The sequence below is a fragment of the Malania oleifera genome, chromosome 2 (assembly GCF_029873635.1).
Source record: "Malania oleifera isolate guangnan ecotype guangnan chromosome 2, ASM2987363v1, whole genome shotgun sequence".
Taxonomy (NCBI): domain Eukaryota; kingdom Viridiplantae; phylum Streptophyta; class Magnoliopsida; order Santalales; family Ximeniaceae; genus Malania; species Malania oleifera.
In genome coordinates this window covers 145,556,155-145,583,375 of record NC_080418.1, presented here as the reverse complement: position 1 = coordinate 145,583,375, position 27,221 = coordinate 145,556,155, and the positions used below count along the sequence as shown (strand labels likewise).

Below are 27,221 nucleotides of genomic sequence, written 5' to 3'. Positions count from 1 at the left end.
TGAGGAATGAACATTAATTTTCAATATCTTGTCATCCAAAACATGAGGCTATCACTTTCTGACTACCATACTTTCCCTTTGGAATATGCCAAATGTAAGAAACATGTAAATGCAGATTTGATTAAGGTTACATAAATTTTCAAATACACATGGAAGGAGAAAAACCTCCACAACACACCACTGGCCATGGTAGACAAAATACAAGCACTGCTCCAGAAGCTCCCAGGCTTCCAACTTCAAACAATGATTTGCCAGGACAAACGTTCAGAAAATCTGGGAACAATGTCAAAGAGGCAACAAGAGGTCCTCCATATATCTTTAACTTAAAAATCAAATATTTCCCTTGTGCATGAAACAATAATAAGCCTGTTCTTTTTTCTTAAGAAGCCAGCTACCATCCAAACAAGCAGTGATTAGCAATTCTACACCTTTTCCCTGTATGAATGATATATTTCATGACCACATAAATTGTGTGACGTTGACACACAGAAAATGGCTTACTAATCCATTAATACTAGGCTTCATTCAGTCTCTCTTGAGCATGGAAAGATAAACTTCCTTTTCATGGGAAATACAGGCTAGCTGATGTTTCGGACCCCCACATCTTTTGACAAAACACACTTCCTCAGAAACACATTCCACACCTATAAACACCCTCATTTTGAAAGAAATAGCCCTGGGAGTTCTATAGAAAGGAGCAACAAACTTAAATTTCCTGACTTCACTGCTGTCTCCATATTGGACATGATCCAGAAAGACAAACTGAGTTAACTCCTTATCCAGAGTCATTTTGAGCCACAGTATACTCTTGCTTAAAACATTATACAAGGTGATCTCAAATGGTATACCAACAGGTAGACCTGAAATGAATGGAAGAGGATTTACAGAGTCATAACCAGGAACATCCAGTTCTGCCTTTATATGCTTGAGACTTCCACCGAACACAAATCGCTTGAGGGAGAAGAAATCAAGTAACCTCTTAAACAGAAATGGGCTTTCAGAAACTTCATCAGTAGAGACACCAACTTCACTCAATAATTTCTCAACTTCAATAACAAAATCAGAAGGCTGAATGGATCCTTCTTTACAAAGAAATTTTACGTGAGAAATTGTAGAGTACATCTTCAAAGTAGTATACTGGCAACAGATTCCAGCTTTAGACAGCCTTAGTATACAAGCTATAAGTATCAGTTCCAAGACATGTAACTCCTCCTCTTTACTTAACCCAATAAATCTATTCCTCATTTCTGTAAGGCTCCTGTCAAGTTTTCCCAATAAAAGATCCAGGTGTCCCATCCTACAAGAAAGGATCTTTGTTGGAGGTAGAAAGAGCTGCCACACACTTCCAAGCAGTTTCACTACACGGAGATATTTTGATGTAAAGGCTAATGCTGCACAACCTAGCGAGTCCATGGTAAATCTTGCCAACTCCTCCTTGCAATTCCTGCATGTGTCAAAAAGTCAAAAGATTTAGTAATACTAATTAATTTGCTAAAAAGCCTCTGGGACTAACTCAGTCAACAATGGCATGGGGTGGCGTTGGGAACAAAAAAGGAAGCATCTGCCCCTATAAAACATAAATTATGTCAAAGTGAAAAAAAAATATATATATATATATATATATATATATATATATATATATATAGATATAGATATATATGAAATCACAACCTCAACGTTCTTAGTACTTCACCCATGCATCCAGATTGTATTAATGGCCACAGACCCATAACCTTTGAAAAGATAAAGTTAATGGACTCTGTTATTTCATCATGCTCTGTCAGAGGGCACTCTACTGGTGAAGTTGCAATCTGATCGCTCCTACAATTCAGAAGATCACCTCCACTCAAATTTAAGAATATATCTTCTTCTTTGGTGTCAAATTCGGCAGCAGAAGAAATTGTGGATCTACTGCAATTAGAAAAGTAAGCCAAAAGGGTACTTTGGCTCATAACATCACTCAAAGCATGAGAGATCCTTCCCAGAAATGTAACTGCATAAGAAAAAAGTATGGGAGGAATACTAACAGGAGGTTCCTCATGTGAGAGTGGAGCTGAGATGGCCAGCATTATCAATGAAACTACTTTAGGACTATCAAAGTCAATTTTGCATTGACAGGAAGGCTCAATCTGAATCAAATGGAAAAGTATCAGGATGAAGCAATTATGAGTTTGACAAGCTAAATATTACTACAGTAACCTTTGTGAAGAGGGGAAGAAAAATATACTCAGAATTTGACCAAAAAAAAAACAGACGAAATCAATAATTCAAGGTTCCCTCATCAATTTGCAGAATGCCACAATCTAGTAATTATTTAATTAAAAAAGTATATTGAACATTTTATTTGCATGAGAACCAATCTCCGAGTTCGAATGTATTTTTCTCAATATTATGTCATCAAACATATTTAATCTTGTCTTAGAAGCATGAACACTCCTAGAAGCACCAAGTGTTAGTATCCAACGCATGTTGGACATGGACACATGGCCAACACTGCAAAACACATGTCTGGCATAATTTGGAAACAAAATTAATTGCTTTTAATAAACAACATCTTCCAAACATATCTGGACATGGGTCGGACACATTCAGTACACGTCCAAGTCATTGTTGCAGAATTTTTTCCCTTTTCGGGGATATAACCCAGCCCAAAAAACCCAGCAGGCAACATCGCATTCTGTCCATTCAACAGCTAGAGTTGTGAACTTGTGGTTGTCATGCACACCTGCAATCTTGCAGTGACAGCAGCAATGACTAAGGGATTCACCAATGCAGAAGTGCTCACTTTGGATACAGCTTCTCTCTATTGCGCGCACATAAGTTTGCCCCTGTCGTCAGCCTCCACATGAATCCTCAATCCAACAACCAGCTCACTAGACAACTCCCTCTGTGCGCCTTTTTTCCTTTACCTTAATATTTTTCATCTAAAAGGGAAAAACATGCCTAAATATGAATTTTAATAAAAACTCATTGCCATATCCCAGCCGTCTCCTATCCTTGTTTTTTTCCTTCAATTGTAATACTGCCATGTCAATATCATGTCATATCCTCACGTCCATCTTGGGTATCAATATCAATGATTCTTCAGATCCCATCAATCCATCATATGCATCATTTTCAGCTAAAATTATAATGATGAAATCTACAGCAAGGGCTTTTTTCTAATTCCTGAAGATGGTACAGGAAGCATACAAGCTCCACCTATGAAAACCCTAAATAAACTGTCGAAGGAAGTACTATAGGCTCTAATGAATGTTATTAAAGGTCTAAACTAAATTCACCAAATGGCAGTCAATATGTACAAGCATGAATAAGAATGTGACTACCACTTCATCATGTAGATGTTTGAGAAAGTACATAGTCAATTAGCACCAAACAGAACAAATCTCAAACATTAACAAAATCAACATTTCACACTAGCTTGTCACTCAGAACAACATCCTATCCGTCAAAGAAATTCAATTTAGCCACTATTAGGAAGATGATATTAACATATAGCCATGCAAAAATTGAAGTATGCATTTAATTTATATGTTCAGAAAAAAGGGGAAATTCCAGCAATTATCACCCATCAAATTAATAGACCAAGTAACAGCATAAATGAAGCCATGCCAACCTCAGGAAAAGTGTCTTTGATGATGCAGAGCACAAAGTTCCCATGCATTTGACCAATTTTAAATAACACAGATAAAACATCAGCTTCATCCTGGCCAAAAAGAAAACAGAATAATTTATAAGAAAAAAGTGAATAATTGTTCAATTATACTCCAATTAATTTACAGAGGATGATGAGGGTAGACCAGGCGAGGTGGTTCAAAAGGCTTCTGAGGAGAATGAAGTGAGGGCTGTCATGTTTCAGGTGAATAGGGATGAAGTTCTGGGCAAGTATAGATTTAATATGGATTTCTTTCAGGTTTGTTGTGATGCGATAGGGATTATTTGATGAAAATTTTTAATGAATTTTAATTTTAATGGGGTATTGGGCAAAAACATTAATTCTACTTTCATCACTCCGGTGCATAAAAAGGGTTGATCCATAAAGGTTGCTGATTTTCAACCAATTAATTTAGTAACTAATATGTACAAAATTATTGCAAAGGGTCTTGCACATAGGTTGAATTTAGTGTTAGGGGACACTAATTTTCAGGCCCAAAGTGCTTTTGTTAGGGGGAGTTGGATCATGAATGCCATCCTGGTAGCAAATGAGGTAGTGGTGGATGTCTCTCAGGTGAAAAAAGAAGGGATTGATTCTTAAACTGGGTTTTGAAAAAGCCTCATTATTGGGTCAGCTGGAATTTTTTAATGAGGTCTGCTAGAAAGTGTTGGGGGATAGGCAGTGTGCTTGGATGGAGGGGTTCTTGTCAAATGCATTCTTTTCCATCATTATCAATGATGAACCTATTGAGTGGTTTAGGGCCTCAAGAACCGTAAGGCAAGGGGATCCAATATTACCTCTTTGGTTTGCTCCCATTGTTGATATCCTGCACAGATTGATGAAAACAGGGGTGGATAGAGATTTTGTGAGAGGAATTGGGATGGATAGTTAGCGGGTAGTTATGTATCACCTTCAGTTTGCAATCAGTTTGCAAACGATACTATTCTTTTCTCAGGTAATCATAAGAGTCCTTTTTGAATGTTCTTACATTTTGAGTTCATACTATTAATCTTAGTTCCAAAAGATCTTTGGAGTTGGCTTCATTAGCTGGGCATGGAATTTTAAAGTGGTCATGGGTTCCTTTGTGGTTACGTTCTAAGAAGATGTCTTAGGCATTTGGATGGGTGGAAGAATGCTTTATTTTCTCTAGGTATCACCCTCATTCAGGCTTGACTTTCTAGTATCCCACTGTATTATTTCCCCATTTTTAGAACTCTTGTAGGGCTTGCTAAAAAATTTAGTTATGAGAGATTTTCTTTGGTTGGCAGTAGGGGAGAAGAGAGATCATCAAGATCCTTTGTAGGTCTAAGATAAAGGGGGGCTTGGATCTTGGTAAGTTGGTGCCCAAAACCACTGCTTTATTCAGCACACGACATGGCGGTTTACCTTAGAGGAGCACTCCCTGGGCATAAGGTTATCAAAAGTAAATTTGGCATGTAGGTTAATGGGTGGGGTGCAAATTTGGGAACAATATGTTTCCTTGGAAATGTATTTACTCAGATCTATTCTCTTTTTCTATTCCTTATTAAATATGTGCGGCTAATGGATCTTGGGTTCGATTTTGGGAAGACGCTTGGGCAGGGGATTCTGCGCTTTTCATCTTTTTTTCTCATCTTTATTGTCTCTCCTTATGGATAATGATGTCATTGCTTCCTTTCTCGTCTCAAATGGGTTTAATAGTTCATGGGGTTTCCATTTTCATAGATTGCTAATGATAGGGAGGTGGAGGTACTCTCTTTTTTGTGTTGTCGAAACAAAAGGGAGTTACAATCAATTATGGAGTCTAGATTTTTTAGAGCTCCAACCCTGTAAATATTTTTTCAGCATTTAAATAGAACTCATATGTTCTTTCTGCTTCATCATTGTATTTGGAAAGCCAAAGTCCCTTCTAAGAAGGCTTTTATTTTGTTGGTCATTTGGTTGTTCCTAATAGGGTTAACACCAACAATCTATTGAGAGGTAGGAAACCTTCAAAGGTGTTATCTCCCAATGTATTTACCATGTGTTTTGATAGCTAAGAATCTGCATCAAATCTTCTTCTTCTCCTCCTTCTTTTATATTTCTTTGCATCATTTTTTCAATTTTTTTTTTTTGGTTTATTTGGAGAAAATTGGGTTTTCCAAGGGTAAGTGGAGGATTTGTAAACTATTCCTTTACAGGTTTTGGAAGAGTGGAGATGGTTTGGTTTAGTGAAGTTGAGGGCTTACAGTTTAGTGGGGAATTTGATTGGAATGGAATGCATGTATTATTATAGGCATGGTCTTAAATTTTCATGAAATTATCAAAATTTCCACTTTCCATCACCTTCAAAATTGAAACAGCCATTGATTTTGGTCTTGCATAATTTCCATCGAAGTTTCAATGAATCATCCAAAAAATTTATCGCAATCTCAAAATTTTAGAGAAACTTGTCAAAATTTTAACTCTAGAATAATATCTCCTTGGAATTCAAAATGTGAGATTTAGGCGCAAAGTCAAATTTCTCTCTTAATTTATCTTACGTTTTTTATTGAACCAAAATATTATTACAAGGGCTTTTGAAATTACATGAAAAATTAAACATACAACAACATTTTATTTAACCATTCATGCCTAAATTATTTTTACCAATATAATGAATTCTATTTAATTGATTTATGAATTTCATTTATATTAACCTAATATGTTTAATACAAAATATATTACAAATATGTTGAATATACACATTATATTAAAACTATTGCACCCTATACGCATTACAGATGTGTTTATTTTGTAATATTAGTCCTAAAACTAACATTATTATGTTTATTAACCAGTTTTAAAGTTTCATTAAAGAATTCCATGCTTTAATACTAATTTCCATCATTCTTTCAAATTAAAATCGAAATTGACATCGAAATCGGAATTTCAGGAGGTTCGAAATTTTGGTCAAAATCGAAATTTAAGACCTTGATTACAGGGAAGGTAACAGGTTCTTTGCTTTGGGGAAGGATTCATTATTTGGCTTCACTTTGGCCTTTCGCAGCTAGATATTTTACAGCGTGTCTTTTTGGATTTACAGCAGGATTGGGAGGTGGTGTTACTTTGATTGTAATTTATTCTTTGTCATTTTCTTTTTCCATTGGAGGATGTCTTATTCTCCTTCTTGGACATTCTTTCTTGAATCTCTCCCTTCTTATCCAACAAAATAATTATTATACTAATTACTCCAACAGATTGTTAAAAATATGGAACAATAAAGTCATCTTTAACCAGCAAATGGCATGTTAATTGAAGAATTTCAAATTTTAACGGTTACCAGAATTGGAAAAGGCAATTCAGTCTGTGAGATTAGAAGTGGTAAAACTAAAACTTCTATCTTACTGTCTAGAAGCCAAAATTTTATTCAGTAGATGCATAAGATTCTTTTCAAAGATCTCAGAAATATGCAGGTGATAAGGCATCATAAAAGTTTCTCTAAAAATACATATTAAGCAACTCACCTGTGGATACATTTCCAAATTTTCTTGAAGACCATCAATGCATGATTTAAACATATCAAAATTTGGTAGGTGTATCAATCGAAGTATTTTCCTTGCTCCAGATCTTATTAAGGTACTATTGTCAACCAGGCTGCTAAGAAACTGCAAAATTAAGTAATACTTCATTATTAGAAAAATTATGCACACAAGTAGCATTTCTCACAAAGGAAAGAGGAAAATCACACACAAAGATTGCTCTACAGTCTGCTACTAAAAACTACCTGCATTGACATGTCAGGAAAGAACAAGAACTTAAATTGCATTAGAACAGGGTGAAATGGAAGATGAAGAGTGAGAAAGTAATTCAGGACCAAGGCAGGTGAAAAAACATTAAGGTTGAGACCAAAAAGGAAGAATTTCTTTAAGCAACTCTAATACCGATCCACATCTTAAATTTTTAATCCAACAAAATGGTACCTATAAAAAAAGATGATGACTTAATCAAGATCAAATCAACTTGACCAACAAGTAGTCTTTGGCCTAGATTGAACAAATAAAAAATCCCATACTCATATAAAAGCAATCAGGAAACTAAAATGGATCAGATATTTACCATGTGCATGTGTATTTCTTGCACCTTCAGGGAGTCACATGCTGCCATATGATGCATTGTTTCCAAAGCTTGTAACCGGACCACTATTGAATCATCGTTTAGCACATTCGTCAACAAGTTTATGGATTCACCAGCAAACTCAGTAGACAAGAGAGTGAGTGACTGCAAAGCATGACAAGCAGATCTCCGTACCTTCAAATAAAGCACAATGCATAGCTTGTTATACATTGTTGGCATATTCTCTACAAACACTGGTGGGGTGGCTGTTGCATCCCAGCCATTGATGGCTGTGAAGCCTCTGTTGTGGAGACCACAATTAGAGAAGCACACCTACCTAATAAAAGAGGCTTACAGTCCACTTTTTTAGAAGTATACAACTTAAATGTCCAATTAAATTACGAGATACAAGGCAAAGATGTTTGATAACAGCATTTCAAAAGGGTATGCATATATATATACAGCTAACAAAAAAATCAACTAGACTAACCAACATAGTCTGCAAACTTACCTCGTAAAATTCATCCTCAAGCCCATGAACAAAGACTCCAGCAAAACCTGATGTCTGTGCTTGTAGCTCTTTTGAGTAGTGATCAAAATATTTCTTTTCTTTGATGATCCCCAAGACCTTCTTGGATAGTGTTTGTAACAAAATATCTTCAGATACCATTCCTATCCTCCCAAGGGCATCAAAAGCTTCAACTCTAACCTTCATACTCATATCTCGTACCATAGAGCAGACCTGCAAGCATGTAAAAGATATCAGGGCAAGCATCCTAATTCCTACAACATGCTTAACAATTATAGACAAGAATTATGCTGACATTGGAACAAGAACACTGAAAGAATGTATCACACCACACATCTGCAGCAGGGTGATTAAGGGTGTGGTTTACTCAAGGCTCCGTTTGGATCAAGGATTTGTTTGAGGAAATAAAATGAAAACAATAAGGAAATTTATTTTCCATTGTATGTTATATCAATATCAAAATACTATTAAAAACAAATTTTTGTTCTACCATGACTAAAAATTAAGAAATGCCTAATGTTAATTATGCTTAAAATTAATATTTTGTTCATTGATTTGTAATAAATTTTATTTTCTTGCATGTTTTCAAACATGAAAAAGAATTCCTTTATATTTTCCTTTCTTCCTCCTAAAGTTTTCCAAGTTCCAAACAGGCACTAAGAGGCTTAAATCCAACACAAACTTTTACCCATCAAATTAGCAAATCTATGCAACAATTAGAGAATATGAATAGTCTATAATAAAAAGTTGATTTGAGCAAGAAGAATGCATCAAATGAGGCACCCCTGTGGCGTGGCATTCATGACGGGCGCCAAGGAGCTCCCAGAACACAAGCATTCATCTGCTTTTAAGTAAATGTTGACAATGCAAACAAGATGTGAAACTCTAAATCTACATCCTCTATCCATGTAAATCTGCAAAATCATGTATCCATAAATGCAACAACAGCATCATGAGTGAGTTATCCAATAAACCTCTTCTAAGGTTTCTGATTACGCTTTCTTTGAGTTGCATGAACTATCTTCCACACCTTTCAATCTAATGTGCTATATGTTTTTTAATGGAATAAAACTGGCATCTTATAAATTGAACACTATGATAATTTTATTAGTTCTAATAATATTCCTTTGCTGGTAGATTTGAAACCTTCAAACAACTTATGTCTTACTTTAGAGTGACAACCACCTATCTGATGTGGTAGTCGTTACAAGGTTAGAAAACACACAGCCACTTTGGAAATGAGATCGCGGTCTATACACCACTCAACAAAACTCTGTGATACAAGGGAAGAGTTCGTGGTAGTTTGCCATGTCTTAACAGCTTTCATATGCTAACTCTTGTGTTTTGTGTAATTTTATGTGTGCACTCGCTTAATTTTAGTAATTGCTAGAAATGAGTCATAGTTTTATGTGTGCACTCGCTTTATTTTAGTAATTGCTAGAAATGAGTCATAGTTATCACCCGCAGATCTTATTTGGCCTTCATAGTAGCAGTATAGTAAGTTTCTTCAGGAGCTCATTCTTTCAAAACTTAGGGCTCCAGGATTGAATGGTGACTAAGCTAGTTGTTAGAATCGTATCATGCATATCGAGAAGGAATAAATTGGTTCCAATCGTATAGGATAATTGCAGAAGGCTTTGAATTGAAGAAAATTTGACAAATTGAATCAAATGATGTGATTCTAAAATAGCAGGTCACATTCCAAATCCAGTTGGATCTGGCGGCTCTGAAACCCAACTTAAGGCCTTTAAACTCTCTTTTTTTTTCCTGAGTGATGGTCTTTTATTTGCTGTTTATATGAGTTCTGTCCTCCAAGAGAGAAGAAAGAAATCTGTTGGCCTACTCATTCTGCACTTTTTTTCCTGTCATTGAGAAGTTTAGTGGAAAATCAGAGTTGGAGAAGAAAACCAATCTTTAGAAGAAAATCATAGTCGACTAGGTGGGTAAGCTTGTGGTTGACACATTGCCTTCTCCACTCTCCAAATTTAGATGTCTTTTTTTTATTAGTTTTTTTACAGTTTAACACATTCTGTTTATGTTTTTGATTTACTTTTTCTTCTTGTTTTAGTCTTTAGAGGAAGTCCATGCCTTAAAAATGATTTTTCTTTTTTATTAAACAGCATGATGTTGAAATTTTCATTGTTTTTTATTGATTCATTCCCTTAAAAACTATAAATTTTTAATTTTTTATTAATATTTTTCTTGATTCCTGTCCATATTTTTTTAAAGAAAGCATAAACATAATTTTTTTTTAATTTTAAAAAACCTAGTCTCCTGCTTTAGTTATAATACTCATGCAGATTGGGTCATTCCTTGAGTACCTGTCATTCCACAACAGCAAGATAAGATCAAGATTATCTTGAATGATACATGCTTGACTACTTCAAATGGAGGTTTAAATCAATACTTAGTACAGTGGAGACATCACCCTGCTCCATATGCTACTTGGCTTCTCGAGAATGACCTTTAAGCACTTGATGTGGATCTCTTAGAGTGGTGTACTTGCAGCAAACTCCTCAGAGTCAAGTTCTCTTCAGCCAGGGGAACACAACAGAGGACCATTTTGCCAACTTTTAAAAAGTTCTATAGAAGGCATAGATTTGAGAAATCAGGGATTTTATTATTAGTCTAGGGGCAATTATTTATTTCAGTAATTTTTAATTACTTCGTGTTATGTTGCAATTTTTTATTGTTTTGGGATTATTTCTAATTTTTAATAGCTCTATCTTCAGTATTTCTTAATTATCTATAAATATAGGCTTATGATGTAAGAATAAGTAGCTTTTGATAATTAATTGAGTTTCACATTAATCACTCTCTCAGAGCAGCCTCGCCCCCCCTCTCCCCCCCTCATGTTTCCTTCCTCCTCCCTTCTTCCTTCTCCTTCTTCCTTTCTCTTCTCCGTTCTGTCCTATTTTGTGTTATGTTTGTCTCTCCCTCCCTGCACTGTTTCTAACCCCTGTTCTGTCCTGCAATAGCTTATCTTTTCTTATCCTACTTCTTCCTTCTTCTTCTTCTTCTTCTTCTTCGTTTCTCCTCTATGTTTCTCTCACTCAATTCTTTCTCCGATTCTGTTATTACTGCCCTACAATCAATATCTCACAATACCAAATCTGAAACTTCTAAATCCCCTTCCCAGGCTGCCAAAAACCAAAGCCACTCCATCCAAGAATCACTTTGCTGCCATCAGAGAAAACCTCACCAGCAGTAACAAGTCGGGTTATACGTTCGAGAACAAGATAAAGATCTCCCTTTCCCACTATATGATCTCAAATTGAAGGTTTTCCCTACAATCTGAACGGATGGAACACAATTCCCTCCTTTCACGCTTGTGGCAGCCATGAAGCTGAGAAGCAGTTATGAGAGAAGAGACGAGAGAGCCACATCACATTATCTATACTGAGTATACCGTTAACGATGGACCTGTTAATAATCCCCAATTCATTCTCCTGCTGCAGACAAATGATGTCTCCTTTCCACTCCCTGAGGAATTCTTCACCAAGTTCTCTTGCTCCAATTATTTATCACCTAACATTCCAAAACTGAGCCATATTGCAATGGGTTAACAGGAAAAACCCCGTCACATGTTCAGAGTCTAACAATCCACTGTGCCTGTCATAGTTAATGGAAAACTCTAGCCTTTACACATCTAGATTTACCACCCTTTTTCAGTATGCCCTTCTCACAAAACAAACTGCATCTTCCTTCTCTTTCTCTCTCTCTTCAAGTAAGCTATAAGATTTGTCTTTAAAGACTTCTAAAGACACCTCTGTAGCTTTACTCACGATTCATAATTTTAAAACACCCATTTTGATCCACTCTTTGAACAATTCACTGTCAGAGTCGCTTTTAGCTCTTCCCAAGCGGGTGATTGTACCACCAAAGGGTAGTTATGTATATCCTCCTACTAATCCCATCAAGGTAGTTCAAAGGAAAGGTAGCTAGAGGGAGCAAAACCCTTTCAATTTGAGGAATGAAAGTTGTTTACAAGCACCATTAGAGGATCCATTGCATGTTGTAGTTGGGCCTATTACTATAGCAAGATCCAAGAAGATCAAAGAAGCACTTAAAGGGTTGACTCAAGAGATTTGGTCTTATTCTAAAATGGGATACTCCAAGCTTGGCCCAAAGAAAGATGAAGGCATAATAAACTTAATCCAAGCTATTGATGGGGCTGATCATGCTTAATTGGACGTAATTTCCTTAGCAATGACGTGGATTAATGGCTGTAATCTCCTTAAAAATGGCGTGGATTAATTGTGGATTATGGCTTAAGTGGGTGTGGAATTAGAAGGAGAAAGTGGCTGATTACTTCTTGTTGCTGCCTGAAAATCGAACAATCTTCGGGAATTGCTCCTTGATCACAACTCCCTGAAAAAGACAAATTAAGGATGGTTTGGAGGACTCCAAACCAAGGGTGTAATTTAGGAATCACTCTGATGCCTAAGTAAGGGATTGAAGAAAAGCTTTGAATTGGAACAATAGAAAGAATGAGTATAAGTGAGATACTTACCTCTTCTCCAAGTCCCCTTTTATAGTGGTGGAGGTTGATCAATAATTGATGATCATTATTGTGCTGAATTATTGTGCTGATTGATTAATCCAGCATTATTGAGGATCATTATTATGTTGAATTATTGTGCTGGTTGATAAATCCAGCATTATTGAATATATGATTAATCTAGCATCATTGAAGATCATTATTATGTTGAATTATTGTGCTAATTGATTAATCCAGCATTATTGAAGATATGATTAATTCAGTATTATTGAAGATCATTATTGTAGATATTTTGAGGTATATTAGTTGCCCCCCTCTGGTTTCGAATTTTTGAAACTTGTTTCCAAAGTTCGAAGACTTTAAAATCTTCTACGCCTTTTTTTTTTTTTTTTTTGGAACCTGATTCTTCATGTTTCAGCTTCATCTGAGCCGAAGGGCTTCTGCCGAGCCATTTTTCGGCAGTTGTTCGGTCGAATCATTGATCCGATCAACTGTTAGACTTTTTTTCCAAGCGAGCCAAGCATCTATTTCGTTGTCTTTCAACAATATAAGCAATTTTTTGGTTAGATTTTTAACCAATCTGAACAGATTTGTTGGTTGGATTTTTATCAATCCAAGCAGCTTTCAAATCTCATGAGTCGTGCTCATTAGTTGGGCTGATTTTTCAATGAACGGTGTTCAATATTTGTTTTGCCTCATGAGTTGTACTCATCAAGTGGCTAATCTTCAAGACTCATGAGCAGTGATCATCTTTATTGGGCCAGTCTTTAAGCCTCATGAGTTATGCTCATCAAGTGGGCTAATCTTAGGGCCTCATAAGCAGTGTTCATCTGTTAGGCCAGTCTTCAAGCCTCATGAGTTGTGCTCATTAAGTGGGCTGATCTTCGAGCCTCGTGAGCAATGCTCATCTATTGGGCCAACCTTCAAGCCTCATGAGTTGTGCTCATCAAGTGGGCTGATCTTCGGGCCTCATAAGCAGTGCTCGTCTATTGGGGTAGTCTTCAAGCCTCATGAGTTGTGCTCATCAAGTGGGCTAATCTTCGGGCCTTATGAGCAATGCTCATTTGTTGGGCTAGTCTTCAGGTCTCATGAGTTGTGCTCATCAATTGAGTCATCTGCTGAGCAGTGCTCAGTCTTTGTTTTGCCTCATGAGCTGTGCTCATCAACTAGGCTGGTCTTCGAGCCTCATGAGCGGTGTTCATCTGTTGGGCTAGTCTTCAAGCCTCGTGAGTTGTGCTCTATCAAGTGGGCTGATCTTCGGGTCTCATGAGTAGTGCTCATTTGTTGGGCCAGTCTTCAAGCCTCATGAGTTGTGCTCATCAAGTGGGCTAATCTTCGGGCCTCATGAGCAGTGCTCATCTGTTGGACCAGTCTTCAAGCCTCATGAGCTATGCTCATCAAGTGGGCTGATCTTTGGGCCTCTTAAGCAGTACTCATCTATTGGGCCAGTCTTCAAGCCTCATGAGTTGTGCTCATCAAGTGGGCTGATCTTCGAGCGTCATGAGCAATGTTCATCTGTTCGGCCAGTCTTCAGGCCTCATGAGTTGTGTTCATCAGTTGGGTCATTCTGTTGAGCAGTGCTAAGTCTTTGTTTTGCCTCATGAGCTGTGCTCATCAAGTGGGCTGGTCTTTGGGCCTCATGAGCGGTACTCATCTGTTGGGCCAGTTTTCAAGCCTTATTAGTTGTGCTCATCAAGTGGACTGATCTTCGGGCCTCATGAGCAGTGCTCATCCGTTGGGTCAGTCTTCAAGCCTCATGAGTTGTGCTCATCAAGTGGGCTAATCTTCAGGCCTCATGAGCAGTGCTCATCTATTAGGCCAGTCTTCAAGCCTCATGAGTTGTGCTTATCAAGTGGGCTGATCTTCAGGCCTCATGAGCAATGCTCATTTGTTGGGCCAGTCTTCAAGCCTCATGAGTTATGCTCATCAGTTGGGTCATTTTGTTAAGCAGTGCTCAGTCTTTGTTTTGCCTCATGAGTTGTGCTCATCAAGTGCATTGGTCTTTAGGCCTCATAAGCGGTGCTCATCTGTAGGGCTAGTCTTCAAGCCTCATGAGTTGTGCTCATCAAGTGGGATGATCTTCAGGCCTCATAAGCAATGCTCATCTGTTGGGCCCGTCCTTTTCAGGTTGGTCCGGCTCCTTCTTGTGGTCATCACCTCTTCTAGGTTGATGTATTTTTGGGCGCATATCATGAGTTCTCCCATATTGACTAGGGGCTTCTTCCCTAGTGAGTTTAGGAAATCCATGGCTTGAGAGCCTTTATCAGGGCTGCTATTGCCACTCCGTGATCTAAGAGTTTCGAATCCATAGGGTTGCGTTGACAAAACGATACATGAATTTCTTTAGCGTCTCCCTTTCTTCTTGAACAAGACTCATCAAATGAACCAAAGTTTTTGTTATCCTTCGACTGCTGATGAAATGTCTGGTGAACTGCTGCTCCATTTCGAAAAAAGATCCGATGGAGTCATGCTTCTAGGTTCAATACCACGCCTTGGTATTCCCTTTTAAAGTGGTTGCAAATGCTTGACACAAGATTGCATCTGGTGTGCCTTGCAATTGCATCAACACTTCAAAGGTGTCTAAGTGATCTACAGGATCAGACAAGCCATCTTACCCTTCTATATTCAGCATTTTAAACTTGTTAGGTAGGGGAACATCCATTACCTCTTTAGTGAAAGGTGGATTTGAAGATTTGACTGAAGATTCCCCAAAGGATGTGTTGCTAGGAGCTTCCTTCATCATTTTCTCCAATTAATCAATTTTTTTTGAATTTTTCTTCTAATTCGTGTGATCATTGTTCATAGATACCCATGCTATTTGCATCTTCAACTTTCTTTGTTGGATTAGAAATCTTACCAACAATCTTTGTTGGAAGTAATCAGCCACTTTCTCCTTCTAATACCACGCCCACTTAAGTCATAATCCACCATTAATGCGCGCCATTTCTAAGGAGATTACAGCCATTAATCCACGCCATTGCTAAGGAAATTACGCACAACTAAGCAAGATCAGCCCCATCAATAGCTTGGATTAAGTTTATTACACCTTCATCTTTCTTTGGGCCAAGCTTGGAGTACCCCATTTTAGAATAAGCCCAAATCTCTTGAATCAGCCCATTACATGCTTCTTTGATCTTCTTGGATCTTGCTCTAGTAATAGGCCCAACTAGAACATGCAATGGATCCTTTAATGGTGTTTGTTGATTCTCATCATGTTTGAATCACTGGATCCCCCCATCAAATTCATTCCCATCCAAATTTTGAGAATTAGTAAATTTCCTTTACGTTTCAGACCTGCCCAATTCCCCTGCATTGTGATGTTGATTAAATGATTATTTGTCAATCTGCTGGAATCCCCTTCAGTTTCATCAATGTCCAAATATTGGCTAATGTTTGAATCTCGCTACCCTTCACTTTAGCTTTATCCCCAATGATTAAACTTGAGAACCACAATAACCCCCTCAACTTGAGTAGTTAACATAAGAGTATCCCTCCTAGGCCTTTAGGAGATATGTCACAAGCTAAACACTTCACACCTCGTCAAAGATCGTGTGACACTAGCTAAAACACTCTTACTTAATTACAACCAAAGCAATTTACCTCAAGAACACATTCTCAACCTAATTCATTAAAACCACCTCAAGAGAGACAAGTAGGCTAAACATGTTTACAAATGCTAGTGAGTTTTATAATGAATGATGAACACTCACCCTACCCTAAAGAGCTTTATATGCTATTCTAGCTCTAACACTAGGAAACATTGAGCTAACCGAGGAGTCATACCCCCACTTTACACCAACGCATAAGCATACTCAATGAATAAAACTTATACTACTATTGACGTGATGGTAAACCATACCATATACACAAGGCAAGTGGTCACGAACAAGCATAAAGCTTGGCTCATGAGATTCTCCCCCACTAATGCGATAGACATCCTCATAGACTTTGAAGCTAAGTACTCTTCAACTTTGTACATGAATGGTTTCATGTATTCCGCTAACATCTAGTAGATTTCTTTGTCTCCAAGACCTTTCCACTTCACTAAGAACTCGTGTTGCTTCTTCCTTGACGATGTGAACTCTCTATCAATAAGGATGACTTCAAATTCTCTTATGTTAGTTTGCGCTATCTTCAGTGATGCTCTAGTTGACTAACTTTTGCTTGGCTCTTCAACGTTGGCATTGAAAGGCTTTAGGAAGCTGACATGAAACATAGGATGCACCTTCATCCAAGCTAGAGGATCAATCTTGTAAGAGGCCTTTCCGACTTTAGGAAAGATGGGGACTAGTCCTTCATATTTGCGAAGAAGTCTCCTATCTTTACCCAATAGTGACTTGATCTATCATGTATGAAACTTGACAAGCACCAAATCACCCACTTTGAAGTGCAATGGTCTTCTTCCCTAATATGTCCACTTCTTCATCTGCTTGAAAGCTTTCTCCAAGTAAGATCCGGTGATCTCTGGATTCTATCTCTATTTTTTAGTGAAGACGTATGCAAACTCCTTCCTCTTTATGGCTCGCCCCTTATGTGAAGTAACAGTGTATGTTGGCTTGTAACAAGCTCAAAAGAACTCCTGTTGGTTGTTGAGCTCTTGGGCGTTGAAATAGAATTGAGTCATGTCGAGTAGTTGCACCCAATTCTTCTAATTGGAGTGACAAAACAGTGCAAGTACTCTTATAGTAGCCCGTTCAATCTCTCCATTTGTCCATCTAATTGCAGGTGGTAGCTCACAGAGATGTCAAGCTATGAACCAAGGATTTTGAAAAGTTCCGTCCAAAAGTTCCCTGTGAATCTCAAGTCTCAACTGACAATGTCTTGGGGAACACCCCAACACTTCACAATACGCTTAAAAAACCATTGTGATGGCTCCTCTGCCGAACAATACTTTGGTGCATATGAAGCTACCTTACTTCGAAAACCAACGTATAACCATAAGTATAGACATGTGTCACCAACTCTATGTAGGTTAGTGATCAAGTCGAGTGAAACACTCTCCCATAGTCTTGATTGTACTTGAAAAGGCTCCAACAACTAGGGCTACAAACATATCAAGCTGAGTTGAGCTTCAGCATGTTTAAACTAAGCTTGGCAGAAGAAAAGGTAGGCTTGGGAATAGAGTCGGCTTGATTTGAGCTACAAAAGTTGGGCTCGAACTTGACCCAAAATTTTTCAAACTATTGGCTCGGGCTCAGTTCAAGATTGGCACGATTTTAAGATAAACCAAAAACCAAACTAAACTAAGTCCCAACCGGTTTGTTACACTTAAATAAAAAGTCAATGATTTAAACGTTAAAATTGGACTTAAGTTCATAATCCATATCAATGGGCTTAAGGAGATAATCATGGTAGACACGCATGGAAGCAGACTCAAGACTAGATGACATTATGGATGGGAATACTCTGTCCAAGGCCTGGTGTTAGGGAGTGACAATGTAATGGGGAAAAGGGGTAGAGAGATACTGCTATAATTGTATTCTCCAGGGATTTAGAACGAATATATGATTATATGTGTTAACGTTTGTATGGTTATTCTCTTGGATTTGAATAATACAAATAGTCCTTTTCATTATGGTGTTTTGTTGCCTTGGATTGTGATATCCCAGATTGTTATAGCCTTATTTCATGTACTTGAATACATTGCTTATGTGATATCATATTGTTCCTTGTTTTTCTTGAGTATTGAGACTCACCTGGTGCTCGTGCTTGCAGGCTTGAACGTGTGAGATTTGGCTGACTTGTCAAGGGAGAGCTCTTAACGAGTGCCACACGACCCTTACTTGAGTCCCATTTTGGGGGTCCGTGACAGTTGGTATCAGAGCACAGTGTGTGCGAGCACCATGAGTGGTAATATGAGAAACAAGTCGGGAAAAATGGAGCGCATTGAGGCGCTTGAGACAAAACTTGTAACCTTGGAGACAACGTGCTGTGAACTCCAAGGGTTGGTGGCAACATTGATAAAGGAGAAAGTTGTGCCAACAAAATTTGAGGTCGCTGAAGAAAACCCCAGAGAAAATCTATATGGGGTATCAAAATTTGTAGAGAGACTTGAGGAACTTGAAAAATTCAATCCATGTGTGAAATCCCTGGAGAAAAGGCCAAGAGAGCTTGAGGCCTTCCAGAGGAGTATCGAGCAGTTGGAAGCCTTTGAGAGTAGGCGGGAACATATTGAGGGCATATTGCTATCTCTTTCGTCCCAACGGGGAGAACCAATAGAGCTTGAGGCCTCCTTACGGGAGCTAACGAATAATTTTGATTTCCTTGCAGAAGATGTTAAGGAATCCATTACTGCTTTGAAGGAAGATTTGAAGGAGATGGACAATATCCAAAGTGCTGTGGACCAGCTTCAAAGGGATTTACAACAGATGACGGTGAAAGTAAATGCAGTAGCACAGATAGCCCGAAGGCCGATTGCAGATCCGAGTGAGAGTTTTCGATTGAAACCGGAACCTAAAAGTTTTAGGAGTATATGCGAGATGCAAAGGAACTGGATAATTTCTTCTTTGATATGGAGCACTACTTCATGTGCTCACGAGTGGATCTAGAAGTGGACCGGGTAAATATCGCAACCGTATACCTGGTTAGGGATGCCAAATTGTGGTGGAAAACTAAATGGAATGATATTCAACACAATAAGTGCGTCATTAACACTTGGGAGGGGTTGAAACAGGCGTTGAATTCCCAATTCTACTCGGAAAATGTAGAGTACATAGCACGGTGCAAAGTAATGGAGTTGCAACAAACCGGCTCAATAAGGAGTTATGTACGAGAATATCAACCCTTGATGTTGGACATCATAGACATGACCAAATCGGATAGACTATTTCATTTTCTTCGGTGTTTGAAGACATGGACAAAGAATGAACTGCGCCGGCAAGGTGCTAGTGATCTCTCTTCCACCCTCACTGATGCTGAACGGTTGGATGATTTTTCAGAAAATTCTGGGAAGCGAAATTTCCCCACATCCGCCAATAATGATTCCAAGCCCAATAAAGTGTATAAGCCCACAAATGGGGGAAGGGACAGGGAGCCAAATAATTCTTGGAAGGATAAAAGAGCACCCATGAATAGGGAGTGGAGGGGCGGACAAACAAGTGGTGGAAAGCGTCGGGTGCCGATCTCATGTTTTCTTTGCAGGGGACCGCATCGAGCGGCAGAGTGCCCTGAACGAAAGGCTTTGAATGCTCTAAAGGCCCTTCGAGGGGAAACTGAAACCCTGAAAGCAACCCCAGAAGAACAACAGAATATGGTGGGAGCATTGAGATTTTTGCAAGCATTAGAGCACCAAGTAGTGACCAACAAGTCTCAGGAAAAAGGTTTAATGTATGTTGATCTACTTTTGAATGGAAATAAAATCAAGGTCATGATTGATACAGGGGCCACCCAAAATTTCATTACTGATTCAGAAGCCCAATGGTTAGAATTACAAGTAGATAAGGATGTGGGGAAGTTAAAAGTAGTGAATTCTCAAGCGTTAACCACAGTGGGAGTGGCACCTAAAGTAGCCTGCCAAATGGGGTCGTGGTCTGGAACAATTGATTTCACCGTGGCACCCCTCGCTGACTTTGATGTGGTATTGGGGATGGATTTTCTTAAAGTGACACGCTCAATGCCGATCCCAGCTGCGGATTGTCTTGTGATAATGGGAGATGCACCTTGTACAGTCCCCGCAGCCTACAACAATTTCAATGAGAGAAAGTTGCTTTCAGCCCTCCAATTCAAGAAGGGAGTAAAAAGAGGAGAACCTTCTTTAGTAGTTCTACCAGTAGTTTTAGAAAATGCAGAGAAAGGGGAATATCCAGTTGAAATTAAGGAAGTTTTAGAAGAGTTCAGAGAGGTAATCCTAGAATAGCTACCTAGGGTTTTACCACCTTGACGATAGATTGACCACGAAATTGAGCTTTTGCCGGAGGTAAAACCGCCAGCATGTGCCCCTTATCGAATGGCGCCGCCTGAGTTAGCTGAACTTAGAAGGCAACTAAATAACCTAATTGCAGCAAGATTCATCCGCCCATCAAAAGCACCTTTTGGGGCCCTAGTGTTATTCCAGAAGAAACAAGATGACAGTTTACGTTTGTGTGTAGATTATCGAGCTCTTAATAAGGTGACGGTTCACAACAAGTATCTCATTCCACCGATTGCCGATATTTTTGACCAGTTAAGTGCAGCTAAATATTTCACTAAACTGGACTTGAGATCAGGATATCATCAAGTGCGCATTGTAGACAGAGATGAACCTAAGACCACTTGTGTCACCCGGTATGAAGCATTTGAATTCCTTGTCATGCCTTTTGGGCTAACAAATGCACCGGCTACCTTTTGTTAATGAATCAGGGTTTTTGGGACTACCTTGATCAATTTGTGGTTGTTTACCTTGATGACATAATGGTTTTCAGCGCATCCTTAGAAGAGCATAAAGATCACCTTCAAAAGGTTTTTCAAAAACTCTGAGAAAATTAGTTATATGTAAAAGGGAAGAAGTATGCTTTCGCTCAAAAGCGTATTAAATTCTTGAGGCATATCATTGAAGAGGGCCAGATACGGATAAAATCAGCAAAAATACAAACCATCAATGAATGGCGAGCACGTACAACTGTTAGAGAGCTGCGATCCTTCTTGGGCCTAACCAACTACTATCGAAAGTATATAGAGGGGTACTCTAGAAGAGTTGTATCGTTAACAAATTTACTGAGGAAGGAGGCACCATGGGAGTGGTCAGAAGAGTGTCAAACAGCATTTGTTGAATTAAAGGAAAAGATTGTAGGAGATCCTGTGCTAATCCTTCCTGACGTGACAAAGTCGTTTGAAGTACAAGCAAACGCCTCAAACCTTGCATTAGGGGGAGTTCTTTTGCAAGAAGGGCATCTAGTTGCTTTTTAAAGTAGAAAATTAATGAGTGCCGAACGGAACTATACAGCGTAAGAAAAGGAGCTTCTCACGGTGGTACACTGTCTTCGGATATGGAGGCACTATCTCTTGGGGTCCAAATTTGTGGTAAAAACTGATAATGTGGCAGTTACTCACTTCTTGTCACAACCAGGACTAACTTCAAAACAAGCCCGTTGGCAGGAGAAGCTAGCTGAATTTAGTTTTGATTTTGAATACAAAGCAGGGAAGACAAATGAAGTGGCTGATGCTTTAAGCAAAAAAACCAAATTGGCACATTGAAATTCATAAGTCATTTATCAACTAGTAGGGTGGCGTTACCCTTGAAGAATCTTATCAGGGAACATTTAAGTACAAATCAGCAGGCGCAAACATTGAGCAAACTGATAGAAGAAGGGAAGACACGACAATTCTAGGTAGAAGATGGACTGATAATGACTAAAGGCAGGAGAGTCTATGTGCCCAAAGCTGGAAACTTGAGGAAAACCTTACTAAAAGAATGTCATAATACATTGTGGGTTGGTCATCCGAGATGGCGAAGAACTCATTGATTACACAGGGGTACTATTGGCCAAATATGCAAGATGATGTGATGAGTTATACCAAAACTTGTTTGATCTGTCAACAAGACAAGGTAGAAAGAAAGAAGACCTCAGGTTTGTTGGAGCCATTGCTAGTTCCTGCCAGGTCATGGGAAAGTGTCTCTTTGGACTTCATTTCCTCATTGCCAAAAGTAGAGGAGTATGACACAATTTTGGTGGTGATTGACCGGTTTTCAAAGTATGCAACTTTCATACCAATCTCGAAGCCATGTTCAACAGAGAAGACAGCTCAACTATTCTTCAAGCATGTGGTGAAATATTGGGGTGTTCTAGAAAGCCTAATCAATGATAGGGATGTCAGATTCACTGGGGAATTTTGGGGTGAGCTCTTTCGCTTGATGGGTTCAAACCTTAATCTGTCCACCAACTAGCACCCGCAGACAGATGGTCAGACCGAACGTTTAATGGGATGCTGGAAGAATACTTGCGACATTTTGTTAACTCAAATCAGAAGAATTGGGTTACTTTACTGGACACGGCACAATTTTGTTTTAACTTTATGAAATCTTCTACGACTAATAAAAGCCCTTTTGAGATTGTGACAGGTCAACAACCGACTCTCCCGCACACTCTGGATGGTCCATGCAAAGGAAATTGCCCGAAAGCATACCAATTCACAAAGAATTGGTTGCAAAACATCGAAGTCACCTGAGCTCAGTTAGAAAAAGCATCGAAGCGCATGAAGAAATGGACTGACAAAGGGAGACGACCACAACAATTTGAAACTGGAGATCTGGTTCTTGTAAAAGTGCCGCCAGAGATATTTTGATTTCTTCGCAGCAAGAATAAAAGGCTTTTACACCGTTAGGAAGGTCCAATCAGAGTGATCGAGACGGTGGGACATGCATCTCATGGGCTTGAACAGCCAGAGTGGATGAAAAGCCACAGACGACCAGTCCATCCCATGTTTCATGTAAACAATTTAAAGTCATTCCACACAGATAAAGCAAATCCGCACCGACAAAAGATAAGGAGATCAGCAATTTCCAGAAGGCAGCCTATAAACAAAGATGTTCAAGAGATCATTGCAGACAAAGTCGTCAATGCCGAAGGTCGTCAACAACAACAATATCTGGTTCAGTGGATGGGGGCTAGGGGAAGAAGAGAATAGTTGGGAAAAGGCAGAAAACCTTCACCATGCCATACAAAAGATTGAAGATTTCAGAAATTTGAAAACAACGACATCAGCTTCAACATCAGTAGAGTGAGAAGGCCTTCTACAACACATCAACGAGGACGTCGATAAAATGAGTGGGGGAGGATGTTAGGGAGTGACAATGTAATGGGGAAAAGGGGGAGAGAGATACTGCTATAATTGTATTCTCCAAGGATTTAGAATAAATATATGATTATATGTGTTAACATTTGTATGGTTATTCTCTTGGATTTTAATAATACAAGTAGTCCTTTTCATTATGGTGTTTTGTTGCATTGGATTGTGATATCCCTGATTGTTATAGCGTTATTTCATGTACTTGAATACATTGCTCGTATGATATCATATTGTTCCTTGTTTTTCTTGAGTATTGAGACTCACCTGGTGCTCGTGCTTGCAGGCTTGAACGTGTAAGATTTGGCTGACTTGTCGAGGGAGAGCTCTCAACAAGTGCCACACGGCCCTTACTTGAGTCCCATTTTGGGGGTCCGTGACACCTAGCTTTATAAGCAATAGAGGGGCTGACCCTCTATTGCTTTTCAATTGTGAGACAAGTATTAGCTCCCATAAATGCAACTCTCTAGCCTCTCTCCCCCACTTTAACTCTCGATTTCCATTTTCTAGATCCTACATCGAATAATGGACGCCCTCTGGGTCTCCCTTATTTATGTATAAGCCAATTTCTCTTCCCCTCATGTGTTTAATTGACCCTTATTATTCATCTATTGGTCTACCACTTTGTTGATTAGTGAAGGAAAATAATAGCTAAATTAACAACTTAAATAAATAAAATATTCTCTCAGTATCAAAACTTAAATCGAGCCCATTACCAAGTCTAGTTGAGCCTATTCATGAGTTGAAACAAATTAAGCTCGTATGCATTCAAACTCGGCACGTTTATTAAACAAGCCTAAAAATTGGACTCAAGAATCGCACATCTAGATAATAAATGAGCCCAAACGAGCTTTTACTGAGCTAAGCATCAGAGCCACTCATAAGTGGCTTGGTTCCTTTCAGCCCTAGCCATGTGTCCCAAAAAATATATATAAAAAAAAAATATTCCCTAGCAGATCCAGTAACACACATTTCCCAACTCTTTTGTCTCTCTTGACTATCTCATCTCATCTCTCAACTCTCCTCTCTCTCTCTCTTTCACTCACTCACACAGACACGCACATATATAACTCTAAATGTTCACTAAAGTGAGCGTCTACAAAGACAAGCTTATATATGAATGTCTCGAAAGGAAATTATAAATTCCCCCACCCCACCCCCTTTCCAAGTTACAGTGCTAAAAAAATTCTAATCAGTATTAAATACAAACAACTATGCTTATAGAGCAAAGGTAAAGCTCTCACCCCATTTGTCTCGGGAATTTTCTGTTCTAATCTTTCGTATTCCTCATTATTCACTTTGCATAGCACGCATTGCAAGATTCCATGTTAACTCCTCATTCAACCTTCTTTCCCTCATCATTTCACATAATTATACTTCAAAAATTAATAGTCACGCAGGGCATATGAGGTGGTGGTTAACAATTAACCTAGAAACACAACCAAAAAAATAAGGATTAAATCAAGTATACACTGCCTACTCTCTAAATTCCTATGGCAAAATCAGGCAGAAGCAAAATCAATTCAAATTTTAAATATTGATAGGAAAAAATGATAGCGCATGTTTATGGCAGTAATAACGGACAACCATGTATTCTTTCAAAAATACCTGGATAAAAACCACATCTGACCAGTCTCCTCTACTTGCCTCTGCATGCAACTCTACGAATTTCAGTCCCCACTCAATGACCTAGATTCACAATGGGGATAAGGGATAAAGCCAATCAGTTGTCGTTGGTATTCCAGCCCCAAATCGCATCCACAATAGGATGAAATCAACCATACCATCCAACCCACTAAGAAATTACCTCAATGAAATGGCCATCATAACTAACCAAGAAAATAAATAAATAAATAAATTATAACAACACTAATCACTGTCATTATTTTACTAACCATACTGAATGCACAATTGCAACCACCATTAAACCAAAAGAATGTCACGTGATAACTAATAATGGTCATACCATTAGAAAATTCAAAAGATATGAGCATTCATCAACACACAAGCACTGAATGGTACAATTAAATATACATTTGAAGGCAACATTAACATTTGGGAACAATTGTGTGAAGAACAACATAAAGCAAGGAGCAAACAGAATAATACTTATTAAATGGATGCTTGAATGCCACTTGGAAAATGAACTACTATCATATATGACACATCAACTAGTATCTAAATGAAGCTTTTCCCCCTCTTATGACAACTAAAGAACAATCCCCTCTAGCACTCCTGTAATGGAGGTGATATCTTCACACTACTGGATGTTACAAACTAACTCCACACTAGTGTAAGCTCAAACCTATTAAGACGATATCCAAGATGCACATTTCAAACAAACAAATAAAAACAAAAAACCCTAAGTGAATAATCTAGTAATTGACTTCTTACCGCGCGGATAGCAGCTGACCTAATGCAGTCCTCCACGTCATATAGAAGCTCGACGGCACGAGAATAGCACCCCTCTATAAAACCTCGATTCTCCAGAACCATAGATTTGCACAAACCAACTAATCCATCTAGAGCAAGTCTTCTCACATAAGGATAAGGATCCTTTGTAAACCCTAAAAACACGGTAAGCAACACAGACGGCCGCACGCGAAACCTCTCCGCATTGAAAAGCATACACAACCGTACGGACACGGAGGGGCGGAAACACATTGAAAGAAAGAGACCTTCGCCAATCTCATCCATGGCTGGCACCAAGCTTCGGTCGAGATTGGCGACTGTGGCTAGCAAAGAAAGTGACTGACCAACAAGACGAGTGGAATTACCATCGAGAAGTGAATGCTTGCGGACTAGGTCGAATACGAGGGGTGAGAAAATGGAATGACGGTGGACGAGGTCGGCGAGGAGTGTGAGGGCGTGGTGGAGGAGGTGAGGGTGGTGGTGACCATGGAGTTCCAGAAAGCGAGCTAGGGTTTCGAGGAGAGAGGAGAGGGTGGAGTCGGAGCTTGAAAGGTTGATGATGAGGGACCGTGCGGAAGCTAGTGCTTGCACGTTTGGAGAGACGGTGAGAGCATGTACGCAAGTGCTGCGAACTAGCTGCTCCATTTCTAGTTGACACTTAACTCTGCGGGAACTGATGAACTTTGCAGCGCAAAACCAAGTTGTCCGAGCCTCATCCTTCTGCAGCTTTCAAGATCTACAACTTCTCAACCATGTGACATTTGTCTCCTCAACCAACACCGGCCAATCCCAATTCCAGGAAGATATTTTTCAAAAAGATCATCAGGCGACGGATTTGGTTTCGACTCCGAGTATTCAATGGTCACTCACAACCGGCCCTTGTTATCGCCGTAGCAACAATGTTTAAAAACCAGTCGACCTAAAATGCACACTAGTTCAAATTGAGAACCTTTTTCTAATTATGCCTCATTCTGTATTCATACAGAAAATATCCAAATTCCAATTTGATAACCTATGGATGGCACAGAGAGAGAGAGAGAGAGAGAGAGAGAGAGAGAGAGGCATTCAAATAAAACAGCAAAGAACTGAATGATAAAACCTGTAGAGAGAAAAAAAAAAATCAAGAGAAGCGAAATTTTTCGGATTCCAGAGGGAATTGAGAGCCCTGTGGGCTTTTGGAGTACCCGGAGAAGACAGAGCGCCACTCCAAGTCTTCAGGAGAAACTCCGGTGCGCAACACTGCGCTCTCTCTAGAGCCCTCTCACTCTCTCTCCTTTTTATTTTTTATTTTTCGGATTCTAAGGGAATTG

General features: G+C 38.9%; 1 protein-coding gene across 3 annotated transcripts; it reads right to left on the bottom strand.

Annotated features, from left to right (window-relative positions):
* LOC131147890 (protein SIEL) lies at positions 1-27,221 on the bottom strand. 3 transcript variants are annotated; one of them, XM_058097530.1, is made up of 9 exons: positions 27,096-27,168; positions 25,894-26,923; positions 25,108-25,188; positions 8,220-8,450; positions 7,712-7,903; positions 7,120-7,260; positions 3,617-3,706; positions 1,672-2,129; positions 1-1,444 (listed from the first exon to the last, which is right to left on the bottom strand). In XM_058097530.1, exons 2-9 carry the CDS (start codon positions 26,554-26,556, stop codon positions 526-528), a joined length of 2,775 nt encoding a protein of 924 aa, XP_057953513.1. In that variant the 5' UTR covers positions 26,557-26,923; positions 27,096-27,168; the 3' UTR covers positions 1-525. The 3 variants fall into 3 exon arrangements, with proteins under 3 accessions (XP_057953513.1, XP_057953514.1, XP_057953512.1); XM_058097531.1 differs by having other exon boundaries at positions 25,894-27,010; positions 27,096-27,112; XM_058097529.1 differs by having other exon boundaries at positions 25,894-27,221.

Bases quoted from the DNA above. Each gene is read 5' to 3' on its own strand.
- LOC131147890 (XM_058097529.1), bottom strand. From the start codon at position 26,556: ATGGAGCAGCTAGTTCGCAGCACTTGCGTACATGCTCTCACCGTCTCT. The intron at 7,904-8,219 runs GTAAGTTTGCAG...CTTTATTTGAAG, and splicing joins TTGAGGATGAATTTTACGAG to GTACGGAGATCTGCTTGTCA. The intron at 2,130-3,616 runs GTTGGCATGGCT...CATTTGATTCAG, and splicing joins TCAAAGACACTTTTCCTGAG to ATTGAGCCTTCCTGTCAATG.